The sequence below is a fragment of the Mastigoproctus giganteus genome, chromosome 10, assembly GCF_048544385.1.
Source record: "Mastigoproctus giganteus isolate SK-2022 chromosome 10, ASM4854438v1, whole genome shotgun sequence".
NCBI classification, from domain to species: Eukaryota; Metazoa; Arthropoda; class Arachnida; order Uropygi; family Thelyphonidae; genus Mastigoproctus; species Mastigoproctus giganteus.
The window spans coordinates 150,699,805-150,727,046 of NC_143584.1; the positions used below are offsets into that span (position 1 = coordinate 150,699,805).

The 27,242-nt window shown below is 40.1% G+C and overlaps 1 protein-coding gene across 1 annotated transcript in view; it reads right to left on the reverse strand.

Annotated features, from left to right (window-relative positions):
- Positions 1 to 396: 396 nt before the first annotated feature.
- The window catches only part of LOC150079375 (PI-PLC X domain-containing protein 1-like), a 28,128-nt gene continuing 1,282 nt past the window's right edge, over positions 397 to 27,242 (reverse strand). Inside the window, exon 2 of the mRNA XM_090383045.1 lies at positions 397 to 1,616. Within this exon, the coding sequence (XP_090239171.1) occupies positions 397 to 1,616 (1,220 nt within the window). The remainder of the gene's footprint in view (positions 1,617 to 27,242) is intronic.

Genomic DNA, 27,242 nt, shown 5'->3' on the forward strand with positions numbered 1-27,242 from the left:
TTGGTTTGATGGTTTCGGGGCAGGTTGGAGCTCCATTACCCCGATTCCAGATGCGTCGGATCTTTGGATGCAAGAATTCATTTAAATTAGTTTTATATTCGTTTAAAAATTTGCTTTGAAGCATTCTGCTGACAATATAGAGGTAAATTTCTCATTTTATTACTAAAAGAAAATTTTAAAATGCGACACTCGGGGATGCCGGATTTTAAAAATTTTACTGTATTCCCTAGAAAAGGCACTATAATATATTACGTTATCCATTATATTGTTTTAACTTATACGAAACAGGCTACTACTGTTCATACTGTATTCATCCTGCACAATGTTATCAAGAGGTTCAAACTAACACGTTCTTATGAACATTATGCTTCCTTATTGAAATAAGTATAAAGTACATCACTGCCATCGCTTTTTATTGGCTTCTATGGACACGTGAATCATGTCATTACCTAGAAAAAAATCCGTAGACACAATATTTGCGCACTTCCACCACCTTTCACGAAACCACTTTGTGATGTGCCTATTCACATCTTGTGCCATCTTACGCAAACTACCATAACGATCTACAATAATCCCACCAGTGGTAGGAGTAAGCTCTGCCATGGCTGACCAGAGGTAATTATGTTTATAACGACATACAGTAAGTTCAAAAAAAGTCTCTAAGTTCTCCAAAACGTCTACATTTCCCCATAAATGGAAAACTCCGGGAAACACCAAATCGGTACCAGCTTCTTTATACTCCGCGTACCCAACGAGTAGTCGTCTGTTTTCCGCCCAAAGCTGATTCATGGTTTTTTTGTAGCCGTAGCTGTAAGGAATCATGTATTCTCCCACGTTACGAATCAGATAACTGATTAATTCTCGATGCCTTTCTTCAGCCCAACTTCCTTTAAATCCTAAGTTAAATTTATGGAAGTCCATAATGACAATTTCCTTTGTCACTTTAAGAAACGTTTTTACTTGCGTTACTACATCTTTCAAGGTGACATTTGTTCGAAACATGCTGTGTACAATCCAAAACTTTTCTGTTGTACCTGGAACGTGCTGATAGGAAATCCTTAAATCGAGGTAACGGCTACCATACACTAACTGATTCCATATATCCTCATCTTGACACATCTGATAACGAACCGTAGGAGTGAAACGTGCTGGTTTATATGGCTCGTAGCTGCCTGCATTATGGGTTCCTGGCAGCATCAAATCTAACAGGGTTCTATTACCAATGACTTCTTTCATTTGGTACATCCAGTTGGATCTCGCACGTATGCACGAGCTGGATACTAGTTGGCTGTGACTGATGTAGCCAATCCAATACAAACATTTGTCACTTAAGCTGGAAGGCAAAATACTAAATCGAGGAAAGGAAACCTTTGTTTTGAAATAGCCATCGGGATGGTTTCTTGTAAGGGCTCTGTCTAATGGATGATGGATATTTTCTGAGGGATCGTAATTAAAAAGACCTACCCAGGAAGTTCCATCTTTGTCCATCTGACGGGAGTTGTACCAATTTAATTCAAGTTGTCTTTCTGTTACAATTCCATCTATTGTGTGGAAAGCTATAGAGGAAACTGTAAGAAAAACTTGTGGCTTACTCTGGAATTCTCCTTGGCTTCCATCTGAAAGTAAGAAGTGTAACATATAGGCAAAAATACTGTACATAATCTGAGAAAATTAATAATTTATTTAGATTTATATTTAGTAAAATGTGGAGAAGGTGTGAGTCACCATCCACACCTTGTCTACATTTTAATTGAGTAAAGGCTAATCACAAAACATTTAAAGATATAATGATAAATAAAAGCAATATCTGTATCCAATACATATCGTCAGGGCTGACGATACAAGTCACTATTCATTATACACTTCATTATACACTTCATTATACACTTTCATTATACACTTTGTTTAAATTCCTGATTTTTTATGAAAATTGAAACTCACAAGTGTATTGTACTGCAGTTGTCATTGTCTAAATTCGTAATTACATGTTCGTCTTCTATGAAATCTAGATGATTTGAAGGAAAGATTTTGATTATGATTCGGGCATATATTTACTTTTGACTAAATCAAAATAATGAACATTTTGAAACCGTAAGATTTGGACAGTTTCAATACTTACAGTAGTTTTCAGAAAGTCATTAGAAACATATCCAACTGTGATTTCATGGGTCACGTCTATTATTGTCACCAAGTAGGGCATTGTCTCTATAAAACGGCAGTGCCTGATGCTACACTTATACAGAGACAACCAGTATTCTACTACGAAGAATGGGGCGAAGATGTGATCTGAGTTCCAATGGGGTATGATCACTGAAGTCCATTATCTCGGACCGGCTACCTTCGACCGGTGTTTCCGTAGAACCGTGCTTCGTGTAAATATCAAGAGTGAAGTAACAGTGAAAGAACCACTTTCAGAGGTCCCATGCAGGCTAACCACGGGTTGGTGGTCAAAGTGGAGAAAGAGAGGAGCCAATGTACTGTTAGGTGGCCACAGTGGAGCAACTGATCACTCAATACAAGACACGGGTACCATGCCACATTGCAATGTGACTCATACACAGAACACTAGCGCGGTTAGTTATTGCAGATGGGCTATCAGCTGACGGCCTACCTGAGTACTCCTGCTAATAGTCCATTATAAGCAAATGCTTCTACAGTTGACATGGAGCGGAGCCATTGGACAGTGAATGACTGGAAACGGGTTGCCAGGTCTGATGAATTAACTTTCCTATTTCACGATGTGGACGGACGGCGTACTCAACATGAGGTCCTCGAACCCCATTGCACGAAGAGGGTTGTATTATGCAGGCAGAGGAAGCGAAATGGTCTGGAACATGCTAGGATCGGAACCTCGAAGGTAGAACAGGGGTTATAATCACAGTCCTCACACCGTGTAGAAAAGGGCTGGGTTCGAATCCCGTTAGCGACGCAAAGAACTTTTATGCCCTTTTTTCACACCGTAGCTGAATTATTCGGACTAAGCAAGGATAGCAAGATTTTTTTCGTCCAACAAAGACTGGCTAAACGACCAGAGAAGATATGCAATTCGCGGATATAATACACATGGGTGTATGAGTTTGTTCTCTCTGGTAACCCATATAAGAAACATTTATTATTTAACAAGCAACGCGCTCTGCAACGTGGTGCAATGGTGTTGGACTGGTTCGACGATCTCCATGGGTATTGCGGAACCAGACAGTGCACTGGATCCAGTACCATCGAATACATGGCGACTGTGTGATGAAGTCATCAGAATGGGTTACCATACAGTATACCTGTGTATGCCCTGCAGCACCTCATGGAGTCTATGTTGCGACGTATCCACGAACTTTTCTGCACACTAAAGGTGAAGCAACCAAGTACTAGATGGAGTAAGAGAGAGAGAAAGAGAGTGAGTTTATTGCAACATTAAGATAAAATAGAACTAAATATAGTTTATTTTGCAACCTATTCAAACGTAGGTGTTCCTAATGCTATTTCAATATAGAATCAAGGTTATGTACACAGCGGCACTGCAAGTAGGTAGGCGAGGTAAGTGTCCCTTACGGGCGGCAGTTCAAGAGGGCGCCAAAAAAACTTTTGACATATACAAGTAGGATCTCTGTTTAATCAACGAATTTCTCTACAGCGAAATTTTCTATTTAGCAATACGCGCAATATCAGATATTCTTTCATTTCGCTCAAAGCTTTTCATAATTTCGTTTTTTCCTCTATCGACAGAGAGTGGCCTTACCGGGGAAACCCCGGTGGGCCAGAGGCGGGTGTGATTTTGGCCATAAACACTTCTATGAGTTGCTTTTTTTTTTTTTTTTTTCCCTCTGAATCTGTAGTATCTTCAGCACGTTTCATTTTCACATTTTTCTCAAGTATTTTTAGGGAATAAAACACAATTTCAGTATAAAAAAGACAAAAATTTCAGTATAAAAAAGCACATAAACAAAGCTGTCCGCGTGTAGCGACTAAATAAACAAAGCAGCAAAGGCAGAAACTCGTTTTATCTCCTCACGTTAGCTCAGTGGCGGATTTAGCACTTGAGAGGCCCCAGGCGCAATTAAATTTTGAGGCCCCCTCCTATAAATATTTTCGGGACCACTACAGTGTGCATTCTACGCGCACGTTTTTACTAGATTTGGTGTTGCGGTTTTAATCATTTTGGTTGCGCAATTCTTTGATACATATTTTATTAATTGGGAATTAAAAAATTAATTCCCAATTATCACTTGCTATAAATGTCATGTTGTTGTTATTTGGTTTTAGGAGCATTAGCAACTAAGGCCATATTGCTCCGGGAATATGCGGTGGTCATTCCCTGACCTTACCCCATCCTCCGTATTTGGTGGTCTCGAACCCCGGTCTAAACAAAAAGCGTGTGCTATGCACTGCTGCTCCTTCCCACCTGGCTCCGGAGGCGCCTAAATGTCACGCCTCATCAAACAATTCAGTTTTGATAAATACATAAACAATACATAAGATATTACAGATACTTACTTGATAACAAAACAAAAATACTCCTACACTAAAACACCAACCACACCAAACTCTAGTAATTTGTAACAGATTCGTGAGTGAAATATTAGTTCCGAAAGCTATTAAAAAAGACGATGCTCCGTTACATGTGAGCCAGCGCAGTAGTGATTTCAGAGGCTTTAAAAGACTATAAAAGTCTCTTTAAAGTCTTTTAAAAGAGTTTAAAAGACTTTAAAAGACGCTTGCTTATTGGTTCCTAATTAGTTTTTTTTTTTTTTTTTTTTTTTTATGAAATCCCCAAACACAAAAAGGTATCAAAAGCTATAGTACTTGGTACCGTGCATCATGGGTTGAAGGAAAAGTATGGGGGGGGGGGGGAAAGTAGCGGATTAAGATCGGTTGAGGCCCCTGCGCAGAAGAAAATATTGGGCCCCTTAAAAAAAAGAGAGACAGGGAAAATAAAAATACATCTTAACCATTTTTTTAAATAAATAAAAAATATTACGTACTATTAATGTTTTATTTCCAATAAAATTTGAATATAATATATGTATAATATAATTAATAATAGCATAATAATAATCACAAAGTTTTGAACTAATAGTTGAACATATTAGTTCAATTAATTTGTGGGGGTTTTGCATATAAAGTTGGGGTTTTGCGTGGGCCCTTCAGAGGTCGGGGCCCAGGGCGCGCGCCCGGTGCGCCCGCCGTTAAATCCGCCTCTGCGTTAGCTCACATTTTACTAAAACACATTGTGTAGATGACTATCATAAAACAATAAAAACAATTTCCAGTTGCGTTCCTCCTGGTGAGGAGCAGTTTAGTCACAGCAGCCCTTGCGCCAATAAATCCAACAACAACAACAACTGCTGCTTGTGGAATCTTTTATAAACGGGTAGTAAACTCGATCTAATTGCATTTGCGATAATGCCGATAGCTGCAATTGTGGGTTTTTATGTTATTATGGTGAAATGTGTTTCCACTTCACTGAAATCTTCAATCATATGGAAAACATAAATACATTTTCAGAAACATTTCTTCATTCAGTTCGGGTGATTCCCAAGTTCGAATGCCATTTCTTGTAAACACAAAGGCGAATCGAGCATAAGCGAATCCGGTTCATGTTATATACGACACCGTTCCCCTATTTATAAATCGTGTAAGATCGAATTCGTGTAGTGTAAACGCGTGTTATACGAGGACTGACCATACTATAAAGTATACTGTATTTTAATTTTTTTCTCAGGGTAAGTATTTTTTGTGCTACCATGTGCAACTTATTTGTTAGCATATGCTCATAGCTTCGATTCTTTATACGATTTCAGTATTTTAGCATTGCTTATAAATATCACGAAACTTACCTCCTAATCCGTATGGTTAAAATATAATAAAGAAATTAACAAATATAAAAAAATTTCCCCAGGAGAGAAAAAAAGTGCATTCTTTTCCGCTTGGATCGTCATACATAAAAAAACGATTATGAAACTAAGAATGAGAAAAACCAAGAGTCCTAACGTTGGACTTTCGCAGTTCCGTTATCAGTTGGTTCATTTTTATCGGGAAAGAAATTCTCAGTGTTATAAAGGTTAACTCTAGCTCCCGTGGTGCATGGTTATCCCGTGCGCGCCGGAAATTGTACATGTTATCCTGCGAGGTTCAGTCGGTAAATCATTCAATGGCTAAAGCTTCGTGTATTAATAATAGTTTATAACTGGAATTCAGTTTTGTTAATATTATTGCAGAATCTGTTTGAGTGTTATAATCATGTGAATGCGAATGTTGACTGAGTTCTGTGGCTGAATTGGCATTAGCATTAGAATTAATAGAGGCATGTGATGCAAGAAAGCAAGCTTATACAGCATCGGCCAAAAAAAAAAAAAAAATAAATAAATAATAATAAAAAATTCCCATTTCACACAACCATTCATTCTAAAAGTTTGTCCAGTTCTTACTTGAATTTATTTAAGCCTATCAACTTCCACAACACCAGATGGTAGTTTGTTCCTGCAATCAACCACCTGCTGGCTAAAGGCAAATTTCCGAACATCTGTTTTACAACTGTCCTTCCTCAATTTGAATTTATGCTCCCTCAGGTTTCACCTGAGCAAAAGAAAGAATACCATCAGTATTGAGCCTGCTCAACCTATGCAAGGCTTTATAAAACTCAATCAGATCACCTCGCAGGTGCCTAGTCTCCAAACGCTGCAATTTGCAGAATTTAAGTATTTTTTGATAAGAGCATCCCTTCGTTTCCATCACCAATCTTGTTGCCCTTCTCTGTACTCGTTCAAGCTACTCTACATCCTTCATCACGAGGTCTCTAGACTTGTATGCAGTACTCAAGGCATGGCCTGACCATTGCCTTATATAAAGGAATCATCACCTCTTTTCCCAACTAGCAAAATTCCTGTATATCATAGAAAGACACCATTACCTGCTCTGGCAGCCTGTCTGCACTGCTCAGAAAACTTCATATCTGAGTGCACAATCAACCCCAGGTCCTTTTCATTCTCTACCACCCTGAGTGTACCACACATTTGATATGTTTCTCTGGGGTTACTTCGACCCATATGCAGTACTTTGCATTTGTCAATGTTAAAACTCAGTTCCCACTTCTTATCCCATCTGCCCAAATTTTCTAGATCCTGCTACATTAGCATACTGTCATTAACAACCCTGCCAACCTTTGTATCATCTGCAAACTGTGACATTAAGCCCGATATACCTTCATCAATATCATTGATAAATATAGAAAACAACAATGGGCCCAATACTGAACCCTGGAAACTCCACTAATAACATTGGCCCACAAACAGAAGTGTCCATTGATTATCACTCTCTCTCTTCCCCCACCTAACCATCCCCCTATTCATTGTAGCAACTTGCCCTTAATGCCATACTGCTCCAATTTGTACAGTACTCTTCCATGTGAAACAGTATTAAAAGCTTTCCTGAAATCCAAGTATATGATATATTTTCTGCATCCAGTTCTCTTGTGACCACATCTCAGTATCTAATCAAACCGGTCAGACAAGACTTCCCCTTAACAAACCCATGCTGTGGCTGAATTATTGCTGCAGTCTTGTATAGATGACCCTGCAGTGCTTCTTTAACTAGATTACTGAGAATCATCATAGTACAGGTAAATGCATGGCTGTGTTAGGGTTACTAACAGTAAGAACAGGTTTGATTTGATTTTTTATGGTGCAAAAACCAAAAACAACAAGGTTATATTGCACCATGATAGATAAGAACAGGTGCATGTACGCTTGCATGTACACCAGTGCAAGGAGCATAGCAAATAAATTTGATGAATTTGAAGTGTTGGTCAAGACATCAAATGTGGACATTGTTAGGATTCTAGAGACGTGGTGTCACTCAGATATAAGTGATGCAGAATTTGAATATGGGGTATACAATATGTATGAAAGGACGTAGAAAATAGTGTTTCTTGTAAAGCAGCACCAGGTGCCCCCTCAATTCTGTGCATTATACTCTGTGTCCCAATATAAACTGTGTAAATGCCAGAAATAGTGTGTTGGTGTCATCTGGGAAGGATAGTATTGAGATGTTCTGGTATGTTGTTCCTCCAGGCCTTTGGCTATGGGCCGCTAATGGAACCCCCATTGCTTGTTCTCTACCACAAGGAAGTGGGCAGATGTAAGGTACAGGTAAAGGTTCTGGTAGGGGAAACCCTGGACATTGCCTGAGCTTGCCAGGGAATGTCGGGGGGGGGGGGGGAAGAACATGCAAGTTTTTATTGGAAAGAGTGTGTGTGTGTGTGGATGATAATTGAGCTTGGGAAATGTGGGGGCGTGAAAATAAATAACGGGAATTATAGGAAGACCATTGGAAGTTAAAGGGATAGAGAGTGACCCTTGTGGGAAGAACCCATCCTCCATATGGCGGGAGGGGTCTGTTAAGAGCAGAAATAATGGTTCGGGTGGTAGAGTCCACCAGATGAAAATTTTGGGTGGGGAGAGGATACTGGTATTAAGGTGGGGAGAGGATACTGGTCAAGTCATAGGGTCAGAATGCCTTATGTGGGACAGGGAGGCCACACTGTGAACACACTGTACTTCTCTGTTACAAATCCCACATTGGCCAAACCAGCTGAAGCCAGTGTTAGCAGGTCCCATGCAATGCCAATGAACATGGAATAATTAGCATGGAGGCTGGTTTGGTGATATAAGCTCTGTTATTTGCAGTTTTAGTGGATCCAAATTTGGCGGTAATACTACCAATTTCGTATGCATTAGAATACCTACAGACGCTCCGGCTTGCCTGCACAGGCCAAGTTTGTGCAGTGAAACCAGAGCGTGTGTATGTAGCACAGGTCGCCTGAATGGCCGTCTGGCCCGATCTGTGTAAATTTGAGCGATGACAGATATTGCCCTGCGTGTCTGTGCATGTAGATGTGGTTTTCCCAAATATGGCACACACACACACACACACACACACACAAAGAACCTTGTGAGGCGCACTCAACGCCGTAAACAAATTTCCTAGTTGATAAAATTGTTCTATAATTATTAGCTTCACAAATTCTGATTGTAATTGGGCCTCTGACGTCGATAATTTCCAGATTCTGGGTTATGAGAGTGAGCAAACAGCAGGTTAGACAAAAAACCAAACACAATGAACGAAACAAATAATTAATTTGAATGCACCTTAAATTCTTCTTCACAACCTTTAAAAGATAATACTGTATTACTCCATTTGAATTGTTACAATATATTTTTAAAAACGATTTTACATATACTTTTCCAAAAGTAGCAGTTGCACTAAGAATTATTATTCTAACTTTTCAGCTGCCTGAGGTGAACGGAGTTTTTCAAAATTAAAATTAATCAAAAATCACATACGGTCGACAATGTCTGAACAACGACTTTCTAATTTGGCAATAATTTCAATAGAAAATGACCGTTTGGAAAAAATAAACATAAATGAAATATTTAATAAATTCGCATTTTTTAAAGCAAGGAAACATAAATTTGTATAATTTTTTTTTTAAATGATAACTTTCCTTTTATTTTATTATTGTGATAGTATACGATTACTGTGATTTAGAATTTAAAGTTTATTCCCAGAATTTCAGAATGATTCTGTTATTTTTGCTTGTTGTTTCATTATATTATGTGAGATATTTTGTAATTACAGTATTTTCTCTTTTAACAGACTCTTAACAGACCCCTCCCGCCATATGGAGGATGGGTTCTTCCCACAAGGGTCACTCTCTATCCCTTTAACTTCCAATGGTCTTCCTATAATTCCCGTTATTTATTTTCACGCCTTATTTTATTTTTTAATCCAAATATTTTGGGGCGGAAAATTTGATTGTGCTTATTGTTGGCACATAGGATCGCGGCGGCCCTGTATATACATTTGGAGAAACTATTAAATTATCAAAATACGTTTATTCGTCTAAGGAAAGTGAGACAGCGGAAAGTTTATCCGCAGGCGCAAGATATGCTAGGTGGAGATTTCCTTTTTATAGGGGCGTTTTCCCTGGAAAGAGGCCTGCTATGGGCCACCTACTGACTTTGAGCCTCGGGCTACTGCCAACCTAAATGCGTCCTGCAATCAAGGTTAGCAGAGAACATCCTGTTTCGCTTCTTTTAGGCAAGAATAACAATTTTCTTTTATTCAGATGTTGCGTAGTTCTTAAGTACAAAATATCAAAGGTCAGCCACAAATCGACACTGGCCAAAAAATACGAACCTTTGTATCAAGACAGTCACAGACTGAAGAACTGAAAATGCAAATAGATGCAAATAAAATTGTGACGTGGTGATGACGTCTGCCTCGTTGAGTGTAAAGACTGCACTTGCCGTTCTACTGCACTAATATGAAGCCATATGGGGAATACGCATGATCAGACTTTGAAAAGGTCTTTAGCATTAGCATGAGTTTATTTTAATATTCATTTTAATAAATTTATTTTGTTAGTCCAGTGGTTTGCAATCGAGGTGCCGCGGCACCCTAGAGTGCCGCAACAACATTCAAGGGGTGCCACGTAATTTGGGTTTAACTTAAACTTATTATTTTTTAATTTATATATTTATTTCATTATAAAAAGGTGTACAGTATCTTTTTAATTTTGTGGTCATCTATAATTGATGTTTACTTAGTACCTTTATATAAAGAATAAAATTATATACTGTATATATATAATTTATATTATGAAATGTAATTTTTATAATTATATTATTGTAATTTATATCTTATAACATACATATATATATTGAGAAAATTGAGTAGGGGTGCCGTTATTAAAAAAAGGTTGAAAACCACTGAATTAGTCGGTCGTCGCAAGAAACTTGGATGATATGCAACCCGACGCCCAAGGCCTGTTTTCCAAAGTTATGCAGCATCAGCCAAAAAAAAAAAACCACCCTTCCAATTTCAACCATCCATTCGCACCAAAACTTTGTCCAGTTCTCCCTTGAATTAATTTAAGCTATCAACTTCCACAACAACAGATGGAAGTTAATTCCAGCAATCAACCACCCGCTGCTGGCTAAAGGAAAATTGCAGCACATCTATTGTAAAACTCTCTTTCCTCAATATGCCCTCTCAGGTTCTTAATCTGAGCAAGAGCAAGAATTCCATCAGCACTGAGCCTGCTAAACCATTCAAGGCCATATATATCTCAATCAGACCATCTCACAGGTGCCTAGTCTCCATACCAGGGCCGAACCAAGGTATTTCAATGCCGCGGGCACAACAAACTATTATTTTTAGGCCACCCGAATAATTAAATTCATCTGCCGTGCTGTGTGTCTTATGTCTGTAAATTGCGTGTGTGTTCTATGGTAAATTTGTTTGTTTTGCTGGACCAAAAATCCCAGTTTCTGAGGGGGATTTTTCGGCGCCCCTTATATATATATATATATATATATATATATATTCTTTTTTTTTTTTTTTCATGATTTGTAAAATTTGGCGTTCCTTAAAGAATGGCGCTGAGGGCAAGAGCCCTGCCTTAATCCGGCACTGCTCCAAACGCTGCAATTTTCAGAACTTAAGCCTTTATTGGTAAGAGCACCCCTTTGTTCTCTCACTAATCTTGTTGCCCTTATTATTATTATTATTATTATTATTATTATTATTATTATTATTATCTATATGGTGCAAGGAAGCCTGAAGCTTATGCTGCATCAGCCAAAAAAAATTTCAGAATTACCCGGAGAGAGAGAGAGAGAGAGAGAGAGAGAGAGAGAGAGAGAGAGAGAGAGAGAGAGAACAAGAGTCGGAAGTAGAAGGGAATCACCAAGAAAGAGAAGAATGATAATATCCAGCTAAGGACCCTGGGTGCGCCAAGCCCATACTCACCAGATGTGAGCCTCTGGGGCTATCTCTGTTCTTGCTCTAGCAACTCTACATCCTTCCTAAAATGATAGACCCCTGGGTCTATCATTTTAGGAAGGATGTAGTTTAATTCATGGTTCATCTAGATTTTTTTTATTTTTTTTTATTTTTGTGCTTTTGTATGGGCGGCTCCTAGAACAGAAGTTCATCTCCGCCTCGTTGCTCTGTTCAGTTTTTATAGACTCTGTAAAGGTAAGGCCAGTGTGTGTCTTAGAAAAATAAATAATATATATATATATATTTTTTTTTTTTTTTCAAACCAAATCCACACAGGAATATCCCAGATTGGATGAAAATAGATGAAAAGGAAGGGGAGAGAGAAAAAAAAAAAGAAAGAAAAAAAAAGAAAAAGCTTTTCATCCTGCACGGGAGAAAGTGATAGGAAAGAAAAACTGTGTTTGTGAGCTTATGTGTGTGTGTTCTGTAGCGTGATGTTGTGTTTTGGCCTATTGGCTACCTGGAAGGAGTGATCACCTGGACGATTCCTCCAGGTACTCGTCCCTAGCAGAAGAAGGGCAAATCCTCCCCTACTATCTGCACGCCCTCCTCCCTGGGGAAGAGTTCCCAGGGAAGGAAGAAAAACTTGTATAAGATGAAGAGAGGGAAGGAGTAAAGAGGAGGAGGACTGTTCCGGCCCAGGGAAGTCCCAATCCAGGATGGATAGCTAGAACAACAACGCAAACAAATAAATAATAAATAAATAAATAAATAATAATAATAATAAAAATAAAAAAAAATAACTAAATTTAAAAAAAAAAAAATTAGTGTGAGAGAGGAGCTTTTTTGGTCAGAACGCGAAAAAAAAAAAAAAAAAAAAGATTTAAATCCCACAACCTGGTCAAGGAAAGGAATAGAGCCAGGATGTCAGCAAGCAGAATGATGTTAAAGGGAAATAAATAAAAAAATAAAGAAAGAAAAGAAAGAGGGATTTTTTTTTTTTTTTTTTAAATAATTATCCCACACGGGGCGGATAGGAAAAGGCTATCAGGAGAGTACTAGGGCTACTAGTGCTAGCAGATTATGAGAAGAAGAGAGAGAGTAAAAAATAATAAAAATAAATAACTAGTTATTGAATTGCAGAAGCTTCTAGGATGATCCTCCTTCTACGCTTGAATACCTCTGCTGCAAAGTGCTGTAGTGCACCTAAGTTCCTTTTGGAATGGACAAGGAGTTCTACTTGGTCAGGAGAAAATCCCAAAATTGCTGCCTGGAGTTGTCTATGGTCCTCGTAGATAGTACATTCAAAGAGTAGATGTTCCCAAATCTCGACAGACCCACAGAAACAGAGGTCAGTATTTAGTAGACCTAGTTGGTGAGTTTCTGGTTGAGAGATCCATGTCCAGTGACCAGAAAGGATGTTTCCATGCTGATTGAGAACCACTTGTTGACCGCTTTGCTGATGGTTCATCTAGAGATAGCCCCATATTGATTAGACTATCTAATCAATATGGGTTCTGTGTAGGAAAGTCCTGTGAAGATGCACTTGTTGAATTTGTTCGCAGCATTGAGAGTTCAACATCAAAGTACACGTTAGCTACCTTGTTGATTGCGAGGGCGTTTTTGACTCTCTATGGTGGCAGAGTGCTCTAGAACGGTTACGATCAGCTGGATGCTCCCAGCAACTACACCACCTGTTCACAAGCTATTCAGTAATCGTCACATTTTAGTGAAATATAAATTTCAGGAGGTGTTTAGAGAAGTTTCACGAGGGTGTCCCCAGGGGTCTATCTTGGGACCTCTTGTATGGAATACGGTGTTACAGGACTGGATTCCCCAAAATCATCGCTTATGCCGACGGTCTTACTATCTTAATTCATGGTTCATCATCTATCGAAAGTAATGACAATGATATTTTACAAAATTTATTTCAATGGACAGTGGATAATAAATTGACAATAAGTTCGTCTAAGACTAAAATGATGATCTTTGGATCACATTTAAACACTCAGCGATCCCTTTTAGTGAAGATTAATAATAACAGGATTCCACTTGTCTCTGAAACTAAATTACTTGGGATTACAATAGACTCAAAGCTTAATTTTGTCTCTCATTTAAATAATGTAACAACAAAGATCAGAAGATTCACTGGTGCTATTGTAAAAATTTCTCGTTTAGACTGGGAACTTTCTAAGCATACCATGAGAATATTATAACGCAGTATTCCTTCCTATGGCTACTTACGCTGCAGGTGTATGGTTTCACAGGGTTAGAAACTGTTAAATTTCGATTGAAGTTGGCTACTATGCAACGTACAATATTATTATGTATGTTAAGAGCTTGTCGTACTGTTTCAACTTCTGCACTACAGGTTTTTGCAGGTATATTGCCATTGGACCTTCACGTAGCTTACAAAGGTCATTGTTATAGGTTAAAAAACCAACTATCAACTGAATTTATGGGTTTGGTTCTGAATATTCATTCAGATGTTAAGCAAGAACGTAATCGTTTGTGGAATGAAACGATAAATCTGTGGCAGGCCCGCTGGGATACGTCATCCGTCGGATCTGTTACTAGGACTTTTTTCCTGAGGTAACCTTTAGCGTAAAGTAGAAACCTGTTTGGTTCTCTTTAGACTTATACACATCCTTCCTCTTAACGGGACATGGATCTCTTAACGAAAAACTATGTCGTTTTGGTCTTTCTAGGACGGAAGCTTGTCGATGCAGGGAAAGTGAAAATTTGAGCCACATTTTATTTGATTGTCCGCTATATAATGCCTTTAGAGATGTTCTTCGTTCGTCAGTTTTTACACTCTCTCTCATGGGCATGAAACTTTGCTGGTGAGAAACAAGAATTCTTATGTTGCTCTTCGGCAGTTTGCATCTGATGTTTTCACAAGAAGAATTAGTTATACGGCTACGAATAATTCTACTCCTTTGGCTGGTGGAGCTACTCAATAGAGAGCAACATTCCCTAATTTATTTTTATTATATATATATATATATATATATATATATATATATATATATATATATATATATATATATATATTATTTATTTTTTTATATTATTATTTTATATTATATTATTTTATTTTATTTTATTTATTTGATTATTTTATTATTATTTATTTGATTATTTTTATTATTATTTATTTTTTTTAACACCACGGGAAATCCCCCCCCCCCTTTTTTTTTTCCCTCTGGAGTGGGCCCCCAGAGGAATTTGGCGCATCTTTTGCCAACATCAGGTGAGTCAGAGTCTCGAATTGCGACAGTGCGAGCTCCATTGGGACTGGCCCACCTTCCCGTGGTGTGGACGAGTACCCAGAATCATCTGTCCAGGTGACTGACGCTTCTGGGTAGTCAAGCGGTCAGACACAACAACAGAACATACACATAATACACACAAACATATACTACTCATTTCTGGCCCTTCTACAGTGGTACTTTTCTTCACAGAGATACGAGGCGGAGATGAACTGACGTTCCAGGTGCCGCCCATTACAAAAACACAGGTCGACATGTCCCATATTACAATTATCACAATGGATTTTATCATTGTTCTGAATTACTTATAATGAGTCCTATATCCATTTTAACGTTTTTTCAGTAATCGTTTAATAAATCTGTTTACTGCACAAAAACAACACAGAATGTTAGAGTCAATCTGAATCAAAGTATAGATACAAACACGCAAATTGAATTCGAATTATTTGTTCTAAGTGTGATTGTACAGAAGGTACAAGCAAGAACTATAGAGCCTGTACTTTCATCCGGCAAAACAACAAGTCTGTAAGGCGTCAGTGTATTATATCTGTAAAATGCTTGTATTGTACTGTCTCTTTGTATGCTATCCTGGATGAAAATTTCAGTTTCCAAGGAAGGTAATGGGAACTGTGTAACTCTATGACAAAAAAAAATAAAAAATAAAAAAATAATATTCTCCTTCTTTTATCATAATATAATAAGTTTTTTGATTTACTTACTTTTTTGCATTTGTTCCTTAACTCTTGAAGCACTAATATATACAAGAGGTTCCATAAAAAATTATCATAATTTTTTTTATCACAACATACCTTTATTAACCATCCATATTTTGATCTTTTTCTGGGCAGTCCCCATTTGATGAAATGTACTTACTCCAACAAGTTTCTGTCATTCTTCAAAAACATGGTGGAAGCCATATTTTGACTTACGAGTATCGCCTCCGACGTTCTTACAACTTCTCCTGACGACTGGAAACGTTTTCCTCCCATCTCCTTCTTTAACTTTGGCAATAAAAAAAAAAAAAAAAAATCAGAGTGCAGGGCCAGGGCTGTAGGGAGGATGAGGTACGCATTTGACATTAATGCTGCCTAAGTACTCGATGACAGTATGAGCAACGAGAGTTCTCGCATTGTCGTGATGCAGCATCCATCTACCTGCGTTCAGTTATGGTCGTTTGCGACGAATGTGATTCAGCAAAGCTGCAGTACAGTTCTGTCGTCACGTCCTGTAAGAGTCGTACGCCCTCGTGGGTAGCACAGTTGGTAAAATCGCCGTCCTCTCCACACCGGCTGGCAAAATCCTGAGTTCGAGTCCCGTCGACAATGTAAGGAATTTTTATGGGCGTTTGGGCCTTTTTCACAACGTGGCTGGTTAGTTGGACTTAGGCGAGGGTAGCGCGGTTTTTTCTCCTGGAAACTCGAGTTTTTTGTCCAGCAAACAGAAAATCGACCACAGTTTCGCAGGGCAACTCTTTACAACAACAAACGTAAACTGGGAACCATCCAGCGCACCATCCTTCTTACTATTACAAGGGCATGCTGCACAGTTAGCAACCCAGCCCTTCAGGTTCTTGCGGGTGTCCTTCCGCTTGATCTGGAGGTTATTCGAAGGAGGTTATCCTGGTATACTCCTAGATTCGAAGGGGCCTCCACTACTGTGGAGGCCCCTTCGAATCCAGTTGCTGTGGTATACCAGCAACTATCCTTGGACACTCCATCAATAACCTGAATGAAATTAGGCAGGAAAAGAAACAAATTACCATCCTACTACTTCAGACTTGGCAGGACAGATGGACTGCTACCGACAAGGGCCAAATCACCAAGAAATTTATACCTTATGTGAATGCCGTATTTCCTAAATCTCCAAATTGGTTCTCTTCTGGTCTTTATACCACCTACCTCATTACCGGACACGGATCAATAAACCATAAACTAACATCCATGGGAATCACTGACAGCCCCTACTGTGCATGTGGTGAAATAGAAGACTGGAACCATCTAGTATATACCTGTCAATACTATGAGGACCACTTATTCATCACAGAAGAAAACTACTACTATGAGTTTACCAAGTTTGCACAAGCCCTCTTCACAAGACGGAACACCCTATTGCCAACACAAAATAGGAACAACCCAAACATCTGATCCTTACCTAACTGGCCAACCGATTTTAACCTGGATAGGATCAACTGGCGTACGGGCCACCTGATTCCTCAGTGGCAACTTACACACACTCTAAATAAGACACAGCTTTCTTGCTGGGTTTTATTTATCGTCCTTCCCGGTTCCCCTTTCACCTGATGGCGCTTATTGCTCCATTGATAACCTGGAGGATGCCTTCGCCTACATCCTCCATATTTCTAGCTATACCCTCCTTTCTTGCATACACTCTGTACTTCCCCGATTCTATCTTTTTTTTTTTTTTTTTTTTTTTTTGTCTCCGTCCAGGAAACCCTGGCGGAGACAAGCCAGAGAATAATGGGCAGCCTGACTACCTCCTAGTGGTGTGTGCGGGCAACGTGGAGTTCCACCAGGGGCCCTACGGCCAAATGCCAGGACACACAACAGAACCTAACATAATATGTCATATACAACACACAACACTTTTCTGGCATTTACAGTAGTACTGTATTCCTTCACAGCGAACATATGGCGCAGATGTGGAAAACCACAGGTGGCGCCTGACCCTAATACTATGCACACTAAGTAGAACACACAATTTACACAGTATACACGAAGCAATATGGCATTAATCGTTGATGCTTCTAAAACCCTACAACAACAACAACAAAAATCGTATGACCTGGCTTCCATGTCAAAAAAAAAAAAAAAAAAAAAAGCGATAACTATTAACCTTTCCTGCAGAAACCACAACTTTTGCTTTATTCGGTGTTGGCGATGACGCAGACTTCCGAACTGAGATCTGTTGCTTACACTCTGGGTCGAAATGAAGAAGCCATGTCTCATCCGCCGTTATCACCTTGTGAAGAACCTCACCATCTTCAGTAAAATCCGTTGCAGCTCCTGACAAACCTCCAAACGAACTTGCTTTTGCTCAGGTGTGAGTAGTCTTGGAACCCAGCGTGTACGAACACGTGTCATATGCAAGTGGTCATAGAGAATACAGTGCGTTCTTCCTACTGATATTCTCAACATCTCTTCCAGTTGCCTTACTTTATTATTATTATTATTATTTTAGGGTTTCCCGTAATTAAATACATTAATCCGTATTCGTGTCTGTTAATTGCGTGTGTTCTCTGGTCGATTTGCCTGTTTTGCTGGACGAAAAAACCCCAGTTTCTGAGGGAAAAAACCTTGCTATCTACGCCTGAGACCGACTAACTCAGCCACGGAGTGAAAAAAGCCCACTAAAATTCCTCCCGTCATCGACGGGATTCGAACCCGGGCCTTTTCCACCCAGTGGGGGAGGACGGTGACGGTACCACTGTGCTACCCACGCAGACTCAGTTGCCTTACTGTTATTCTTCGATCTTCTCTCACGATTACAGAAGCAGTGTTTATGGTTTGTGTGGTAACGGCAGTGATTGGAGCTCCAGGACCGCTGATTTTTGTGACTGAATCACATCCATCTTTTAACATTCTAAACCACCTGCGAGCTGTGCTATATGGAAGCGTACATAAGACTCTTAATATTTCATACACTTCAGCTGATGTTTTCTAGAGACGGAAAAATCTGAGAGCAGCATACTGTTCTACGCGTGTTACGTCCATTGTAACGTATACGAAACTGAATAGAAATAAATTGACCGACCGCTAAGGTCACATCATGTGCACGACTCAACGGCGCAGCTTGAGTCGCGCGCTTGAGTTGTGATGCAGCTTGGTTTGGTCTTAATTCCGCAGCTCAGCTGGAAATAGCAAGCAGTACGGTTGTTCATGGAAAATTATGATCATTCTTTATTGAACAGCCCTTGTTTAGCCCAGTAGTAAAAAGACTAGAATGATGCAGCCATACTTAGTCCTCCCCCCGCTATTCCCTCAATTTGGGCAGATTAACTCGTATGCCTTAGGCATTCTATTATGTAATAAAATACTCTAGCTCTAGAGCTGGTATACATACTGCATATATCAAGATAACAGGATCTTTAGTCTTAAGCCCCTCATGGACTTAAAAACAGCAAAACCAGTATCAGCTACGAGAGAGAGAAAATTGAAAGTTGAAGATGCCCAAGTCCGGCAACTTTGGAAAATGGGAATGACAAGGCAACGATCCGTTGCATAAAGTTAAACATAGATAGAAAAACAGTTAACCATTCAAAGGTTCTAATGTCTTTGCAGTCACTAAAAACGTAGGGAAGTACTACGAAACGTTTAATTTCTTAAATAATTACAGAATTCTTTAAGAAAGATTTTGGAGCTTTGCGTATGATAAAGTTTGCATTGCATGCAAGTTACAATAAAGGAATGGAAGTAGTACAAGTTACTAAAAGACATTAGGACAACGTTTTTTCCCGAAATGATAAAACTTAGTCACCATTTTGGTTTTGCCAAAAATGCATTTTAAAAGAAAACTGCATTTTTTTTGTAGCTTAATGTAAATAGTCTTAGTTTAAAAGGTAGGCACCTCAACTTAGCATTTTGAAAAACGGATAATTTCTATCTTGTAACTTTATTGCATGTTTCGTACGAAAAGTTTTTAAAGCAATTAATAAAGAGTATATTTTTATTTCAAAGCCCCCCTTTTCTTTTTTTTACGAACTGACAAATGCATAGGTGACACTTTGTTAAGAGAGCTTAGGGATTCCGACCTATGTGCAATAATAAGGAAACCCGTGAACAAGTTATACATGCAAGTCACCAAATTAAAGGTTAACGCTAGAATATTATAAATACCATGTCTAAAGATAAAGTTTATTTTTAGGTGTAGGAGCTCAACTGATTGCATAGAATCACGTAGTCAACTGTTCAAACAATTAATTTGTCTGTCGCCCATTCATCTTAATTTGTTGTAATAACCTGTTTTTATTTCAGGAAAGAGGAAGACAAGTTGGCAGAATCACAATTTGTTGTCGACGTAACATATTATTATTATTATTAGCTATATGGTGCAAGGAAGCCTGAGGCTTATGCTGCAACAGCCAAAAAAAAAAAAAAATCCCTAGCTACCCAGAGAGAGAGAGAGAGAGAGAGAGAGAGAAAGAGAGAGAGAGAGAGAGAGAGAGAGAGAGAGAGAGAGAGAAAATAGAAGGGAATCACCAAGAAAGAGAAGAATGATGATATCCAGCTCAGGACCCTGGGTATGCCAAGCCCATACTCACCAGATGTGAGCCCCCGGTACATAACTCAATGTACCTCCTGCTCTTAATACATCATTAAGCTATACAAGGGTGGAATTTGTAAATTATAAATTTATAATTTGGTATTATTACTTTTAGCTCTAAAGTGAAACGAAACCACAGGCTTTTGCTATACTAGCCGAATAAAATAAAACAAAACAAATAATAAATAAAAATATGTGAATAGTAATAACAAATAAAATAAACAATAAACATAATAAAAAATAAATATAACATATAAAGAAGAAATTAACCTGCGTTTCCCTTCTGACGCAGGTTAAGTATAAAGTGTAAAGTACAGGGTTGTTAAAATTAAAGTATCCCTATGTAGAGGGCTCTGGAGCGAGTTCTAAGGCTCGTACAGAAGAGAAATTTGGACAACACAATAAAGAATGCGCTCACCATTTATTGGAAAACAAAAATAGTTACAAAATTTGCCACTATATGGCGCTGTAGCAATACACTTGAACAGCGCTACAATTGTTCAATGTGTCCTCCATTTTGGCCAACTAACAGTTTCCATTCGAAGGACAGCATTTTCTACAGCAGAACGTAACATGTCAACTGGAATAGCCAGCACATGACGTTAATGCTGTCCTTCAGATCTGCCAGAGTTTGACATCCTTCCCGATACACCTGGTTCTTCAAAAACCCCACAACCAGAAGTCGCATGGGGTGTGGTCCAGTGATTAGGGTGGTCAAGATGTCTGGATACAACGGCTGATGAACCGTTCGTCTGTAAAGTGTTGCCATAGCAATCTTTGGACACAACGGTGGATGTGGGGTGGTGCACCATCTTGCATGAATATGGTATCCTGAAGGCACCCACGCTGTTGCAGCTCTGGTATTGCGAAATTTGCCAATATTTCATAATATCGCTGTCCAGTGAAGGAACAGGTGCGGGTTCCAGTCGATGTTACCTGTTCAAAAAAATATGGCCCAATCATGAATGTGGCCGTAAATCCACACCACACTGTCACTTGTGGAGAATGCAACGGGACCTCTTGGACAACTCAAGGGTTTTCTGTTGCCCATATGCGACAGTTGTGCGTATTCACTTGTCCATTTAAGCAGAAGTGGGCTTCTTCACTCCAAAGGATGTTCCATGGCCAAGTGATATCCACTTTCATTCGCGCCAGAAACTGAAGTGCGTATGTGAAACGAATATCTGCATCACCATACTTTAGCTGCTGTAGCATGTGCATCTTGTAAGGATAGTACCGCAACACCTGACGCATTATTAGCCTTACAGTGGAACACGACATGTCCACTTCACGAGAAACAGCTGTCACACTTGCGCTACCACATGGAGATTGACTTGATAAATCTACATCTTCAACACGAGAGAAGTCCACTCGTTTTCGACCTCTACCTGGTTGAATACCAAGATGTCCTGTCGCTTCAAATTTCGCAATCATTTTGAGGACTGCACAAACAGTCATAGGTCCACTTGGGCATTATGCGCTTCTGACGCCGGAATTCTCTGATAGCCGCAGCTGAATTGTTGCTGTTCTGATAGTACTTCACTAATAGCGCCTATTCCTGCAACGTTGTTGGCACTGCTGCTGTAGTGCAGGCAAACATCTACTGTATGATTTTGAAGAGACTGCTTTGCTTTTATACAGTACAGTAGAGCTGAGTAGTGGCGCTGTGGCAATAACTTATGATTATGCAAAAACCTAAATAACGTTACTTGCATAATCGTAACTAAGATAGTTACGCGCCATACAGTGACAAATTTTGTAACTATTTTTTTTTTTTTTTTACAATAAATGGAGAGCGTATTCTTTATTGTACCTTCTGTCCAAATTTCTCTTCAGTACGAGCCTTAGAACTCCCTCCAGAGCCCTCTACATAGGGATACTTTAATTTTAACAACCCTGTATTTGATATCTAACGGCACCAGGGGCTTCCCCCATCTCCGGGTTGTATGCATTGTAGGTGTAACACAGAGGTCTGTGAAAGCCAGTGATTTATAAAAAGTATATGGACAGTGTCCTGTTGGGTAGTGTCATGGTATGTTGTATCTCTGACGTTGGGTCCCAGGTGGGACCCCCTGTTGTCCACACTTTCACCATGGAGGCAGGTCAGGTTACCCAGTAGCTTTATATTCAAAACTCTGGTAGGCCCTGTCACCTAGTTTCCGGAGATGTCAGTGGCTAGGGACTAAAAAAAAAAAAAAAAGTTATGTGTGGGCTTATCGCTTTAGTAATGCTATTCGAAAAGAATTACAGGTTGATTGAATTTTGGATTGGAGTTAAATTTAGTCCGAGGGCTGACGTACATGGTTACAAAAGTTAGAGTGGGGGAGGGATTGAAGGCTCAGGGTGTGACAGGTAGAAGTATGGGGGCTATAGGAAAGGTGCTCCCAAGTTTAGCAGTGGTAAGAACCACCAGAGGGAGAATGGGGTAGCAGGGGAGCAAGGCGACGAGTCGTCTCGTTCCCCTGCCAGGAAGGGGAGTTAAAAATAGATCTGAGCAAGAGTGCTTGGCTCAGGCCGCGAAAGTCGGCCACTGTTCATCTTCATTCAGTTCTTTTGTACATCTTCATGGTTGCTCGGCGGGGGCGAAGTGTCATCCTCCCCCCGGCAGGGGAGAGGAAAGGAAGTGGGCCGACTAGGGTGCTCAGCTCAATTTGCCGAAAGGCGGGAGGCAGATGCTTCATTAGAAGCTTCACCGCAGTAACTCTCTCTCATAGGTGCAGACTCAGTCTGTCTTCTGGGGCTTCCTTCTCATTTTTATCGCTGTCATGGTTGGTTGAGTTGTTGTGCAATCAGGTTACGTCTTCGCTTGTAGTGGTCATCTGCAAATTTGGAGAAAGCTATATATTTCTGTTTGCTGTCAAGAAGATTGTTTTCCTGGTCTCTAGGCAGGAAGGTGATCCTAGTGATAAGCTGGCAGCGGAGTTCATCATACAGCTGACATTCATGCATAAGATGGTGCCAACTCTCCACAGCAGCAGGCAGGATCGTCGGTAATGCCCAGGGCTGTGAGTTTGGTTCTGAAGGCTCCGTGTCCGGTGAGTAGAAAGGTTGAATGTAGTCCAGGTGAGAATCATGACAGTGCTTTCGGAAATAATTTGTTCACATTTGGGAGGAATTTTTTAGTGATTTCTCCTTTGGGGTGTTGTCCCATTTGGATTGCCAAATTTTGTGAGATGGGCAGTAAGTCTCTTCTTTTCCATCGAGCGACTGGTGACAGGGTCCGCAGTGAAGCCCATGAAGGAGCATGCCTTGGGATGGCTCATAGAGGACTCCACACATTGCCACTTCGAGATCGAGTGGGAGGGTTTCTGCCAGCACCTGCATAGCATGGGTGCTGTTCTGCAGGCCTGGGTAATAGCTAGTAGCATGGCTCTGTGGGTGAATTCTAATATTCTATGGTTGAGTGCCATGGTGACTTTGGAGTACCACGCTCCTGAAGCATATGTAACTATTGAAATGAATGAAGGCAGCTTTATAGAAGAACTTGAGTGTTTTTGTAGTCCAGTCCCCAGTCCTTCCTAGCAAACCCTGGTGACTAGGACCGTGTAGCATCTGATTTTTTTCCTGATGTACTGGAGGTGCGCCTTGAAGGAGAGCGTGGTGTCGAGCATCACTCCCAGGTACCTGAGTTCTTTAGGTAGCCGCAGTGTGGTTGTGCCGATCTTGATTTGAGGGGGGTCTTCTGTAATCAAGGGTTCCCCGAAGGAGGATGGAGTCTGTTTTGGCTCCGAAATCGTGAGGAGGTGTGTCTTGGCCCATGTTTGCAGGATTTGAAGGGCGTGGTTTGTCTTCACTTCAAGTTGTGATCTACTGTTTGCAGCGACCGTACAGAATAAGGTCGTCTGCAAAGGCTTGTGAAGAAGCTTCACCAATGTCCGTATTAAGGAACTCGTCCATAACTATGTTCCACAACGTTGGTCCCAGTACAGAGCCCTGGGGACAGCCTCTGTGGAGTCCTATCGTGAGCACTCTGTACGGGGCGTTTATCTTCATGCATCTGTCTGATAGATTTTTTTTTTTTTTTTTTTTTTTTTGGTAGTTGTTGGCGCATCGGCTTCTGTGGCCATAGTGCACCTCCCAAGGTTTTTGCAGTACTTTGATCCAAGCCCGAGGCGGGATTCGAACCCGCGACCTTTGGGTTGCTAGGCAGGCACCTGTCTGATAGATAACTTTTGATTGTGTTGTAAAGATTTTCCAGCATGCCAGTCATCCCAAGTCAAGGTTGGACGCTCGGCCACCAGAGATGTGTCGAACGGCCCGACAAAGTCGACGGAAATGGCCAACAAGTATTTTTGATCACTGGCTACAGCCTGTGCCAAGAGATTTCGCAGAGCGTCAACCGTTGACATTCCCTGTCGGAAGACAAATTGTTTTGGCGATGCCAGGTTTGCTTGGAGATAGCAGTTTTGAATTCTGGTCAGAAGGAGCTTTTCAAGAGGTTTACTGCATACAGATAGCAGGGCTATGGGCCTACAGGATTTTGGTTGTTCTGGGGACTTGTTGGGGCTCTTGAAGATTAGCTTGACATTGGCTGTCTTTCATTCTCTGGGGAAGGTTCCAGTTCTAAGGTATAGATTATAGAGGTTTAGGAGAAGATCAGGGACTATGTTAACTACTTTCTTCACAATCTCCGATTCCAGTAGATCCGAGCCCGGGCATTTTTCCCCTTTGATGAGGCATGCGGCCGCTTGGAGTTCCTCCAGTGCAAAGGCTGTTTCCTGGCGTCTGTCCGGTATTTGTCGTTTTCCTGGCAGATAATGATTTGTTCTGGCGTTTGTGGATTTACGCGTGGGTGGAATGTCACGTCCAATATGTTGTTGATTGATTCTTCCCATGAGTTTGTGACTTCTCTTAGCGGGGTCCTGGTAGTTGCCATCTGGGGGAGCTTGTTAGTGGTCACCTTATAGACCCCCCCCCCGAGGGGTCCGAATTTCCTGTAGTTGTGACGAGGTTTTCCCAGGATTGTTGATTACTTCGGCGGATGAGTAGGGTATATGCGTTTCTTGCCTACTTGTAAGATTCACGAAGCACATCTACTTCTGGGGCAGGCCACGAGCGTCTGGCTCTCTGGAACACCTTCCTTTTGTTTTGTACTTCTTTCTGAAGTCTTTGAAGTTCGGTGTTCCACCAAGGAACGGCGTCTGTGGTAAGCTTCCTTCTTTTGATTGCAGCGTTTGCCGCTTTGGTGATGATTGCAGTAACTGTTTTTTGCAGTTCGTCAGGGTCCTGGGTTGCGTCCATATCTGGTTTGCGGACATTATTTTCAGTGTTGATGATGCTTTGGAAACGATTCCAATCAGCTGTGTGTATGGCATATCTACGAAGAATTCTTCCTGTAGAGTGATGTCTCTGGTAGTCTCGATTTAATTGGAAGGTCAGGGCCCTGCGGTCGGACGTAGTCCAAGCGTCTTGAACCCTCCAATCAGTTATATGTCCTGCTATGTTCCTGGTTGCGAGGAATACGTCAATGGTGGACGCAGGTAACTGTCCAAGATGACCTTTCAAATTCCCCAAACTGTCAGCCTCAATGATTTATGGCCCATAGTTCTGGGCCATAAATCATTTATAACAACGAAAACGTTCGAAGTCTTTTCTCATGTGGGTGCCCTTTCGAAAACCTCACCAAGTGGGTTGTCCATCTTTGGATCCTTTAAGAAGCACAATGTCTCTTTTAAAATTTGCACCCTTTCACCCTGATATGATTTCTAGTTGGGCCGCTGATAATAACTATTTAACAATAATCAATATAATAAAATTCGGCTCTTCTAATATAATATATTTTATTTATATTTGCACATAATAACATTAAATATAATTAAAGAAATAACATTCCAGACGATGTATACAGTAGAATGTAATTTTCTTTTCGAATTATTTTTTTTCTCTTTTATTTTCTCGGACTGAGAAAGCAGCCCTCCCAGAAACCAAAAGGAGAAATATGTTTTTGCTGAATAAACTCTACCAATTTAAATTGTTCCCATCCCAGTACACTGAAATTAGTTAATTATTGACCAAGAAGATGCAACGTCGTCCTGAAAAGTATACCTGGGTATATTTGCGCCCACTGTCCCAGTTCATAACAGCCTTTGCATTTGTACATATATTCCCTCCCTTTTCAGTTTTCCTGCTGTTGGGTCTTAAAGACGCAACCCCTAGTTGCGTCTTTAGCTCAGAAGGGAAGTACAGTAACTGTGACGAGCGGGATAAGGGTAAACTCACTTTGTGTTATCCCGCTCGTCGCGGTTACTTCTCTTTTCTATTTCATCTCTGGATTTATTTTCCTTCAATATAAGTCTTCCTCGTCACCTTTGTACTTTTCATAGTACAATATGTTCAATCCGACTCGTTTGGAGAGGTCTGGGTTCAAATCTCGTCAGAGACTGGAGGAATTCTTAAAAGCATTTCAATCGGGGCTGCAGTTAGCTATCGAGGCAGCGGGGATGAGAGCCCGCCCCGAGAATTATTCCGATTTTTTGAGCTCACATGCATGCAAATTAGCTCTTGAACAAGCACATTTGTATATAGACAAAATGCATATAATAAAACAATATGATCAAACATACCATAATAACTGGTGCACTATGACAAAGGCATTCGGTGTGAAAAACAAATCCCTAAATAACCAATTAAGCAACAAACTTTTCATATTCAGCGATTTTTCAAACAATTACTTTATTTCTTCTATTTTATTTCTATTTTATTTTTATTTATCCAGTTTTACAAATACATATACAAATCCATCCCGCTGCGTCCCAAAGGGCCACACAGGTTCGCACTGGTTTTAAATTCATAACCGGTAGTCAGCAGATCTTAGCTCAAGAAAAAAACAAAACAAAAAAACTTCGCAAATAACCGCGCTCGACTAACACATCTCATACAGTGTGTTAAAAATATGCTATGATAAAGAAGTTC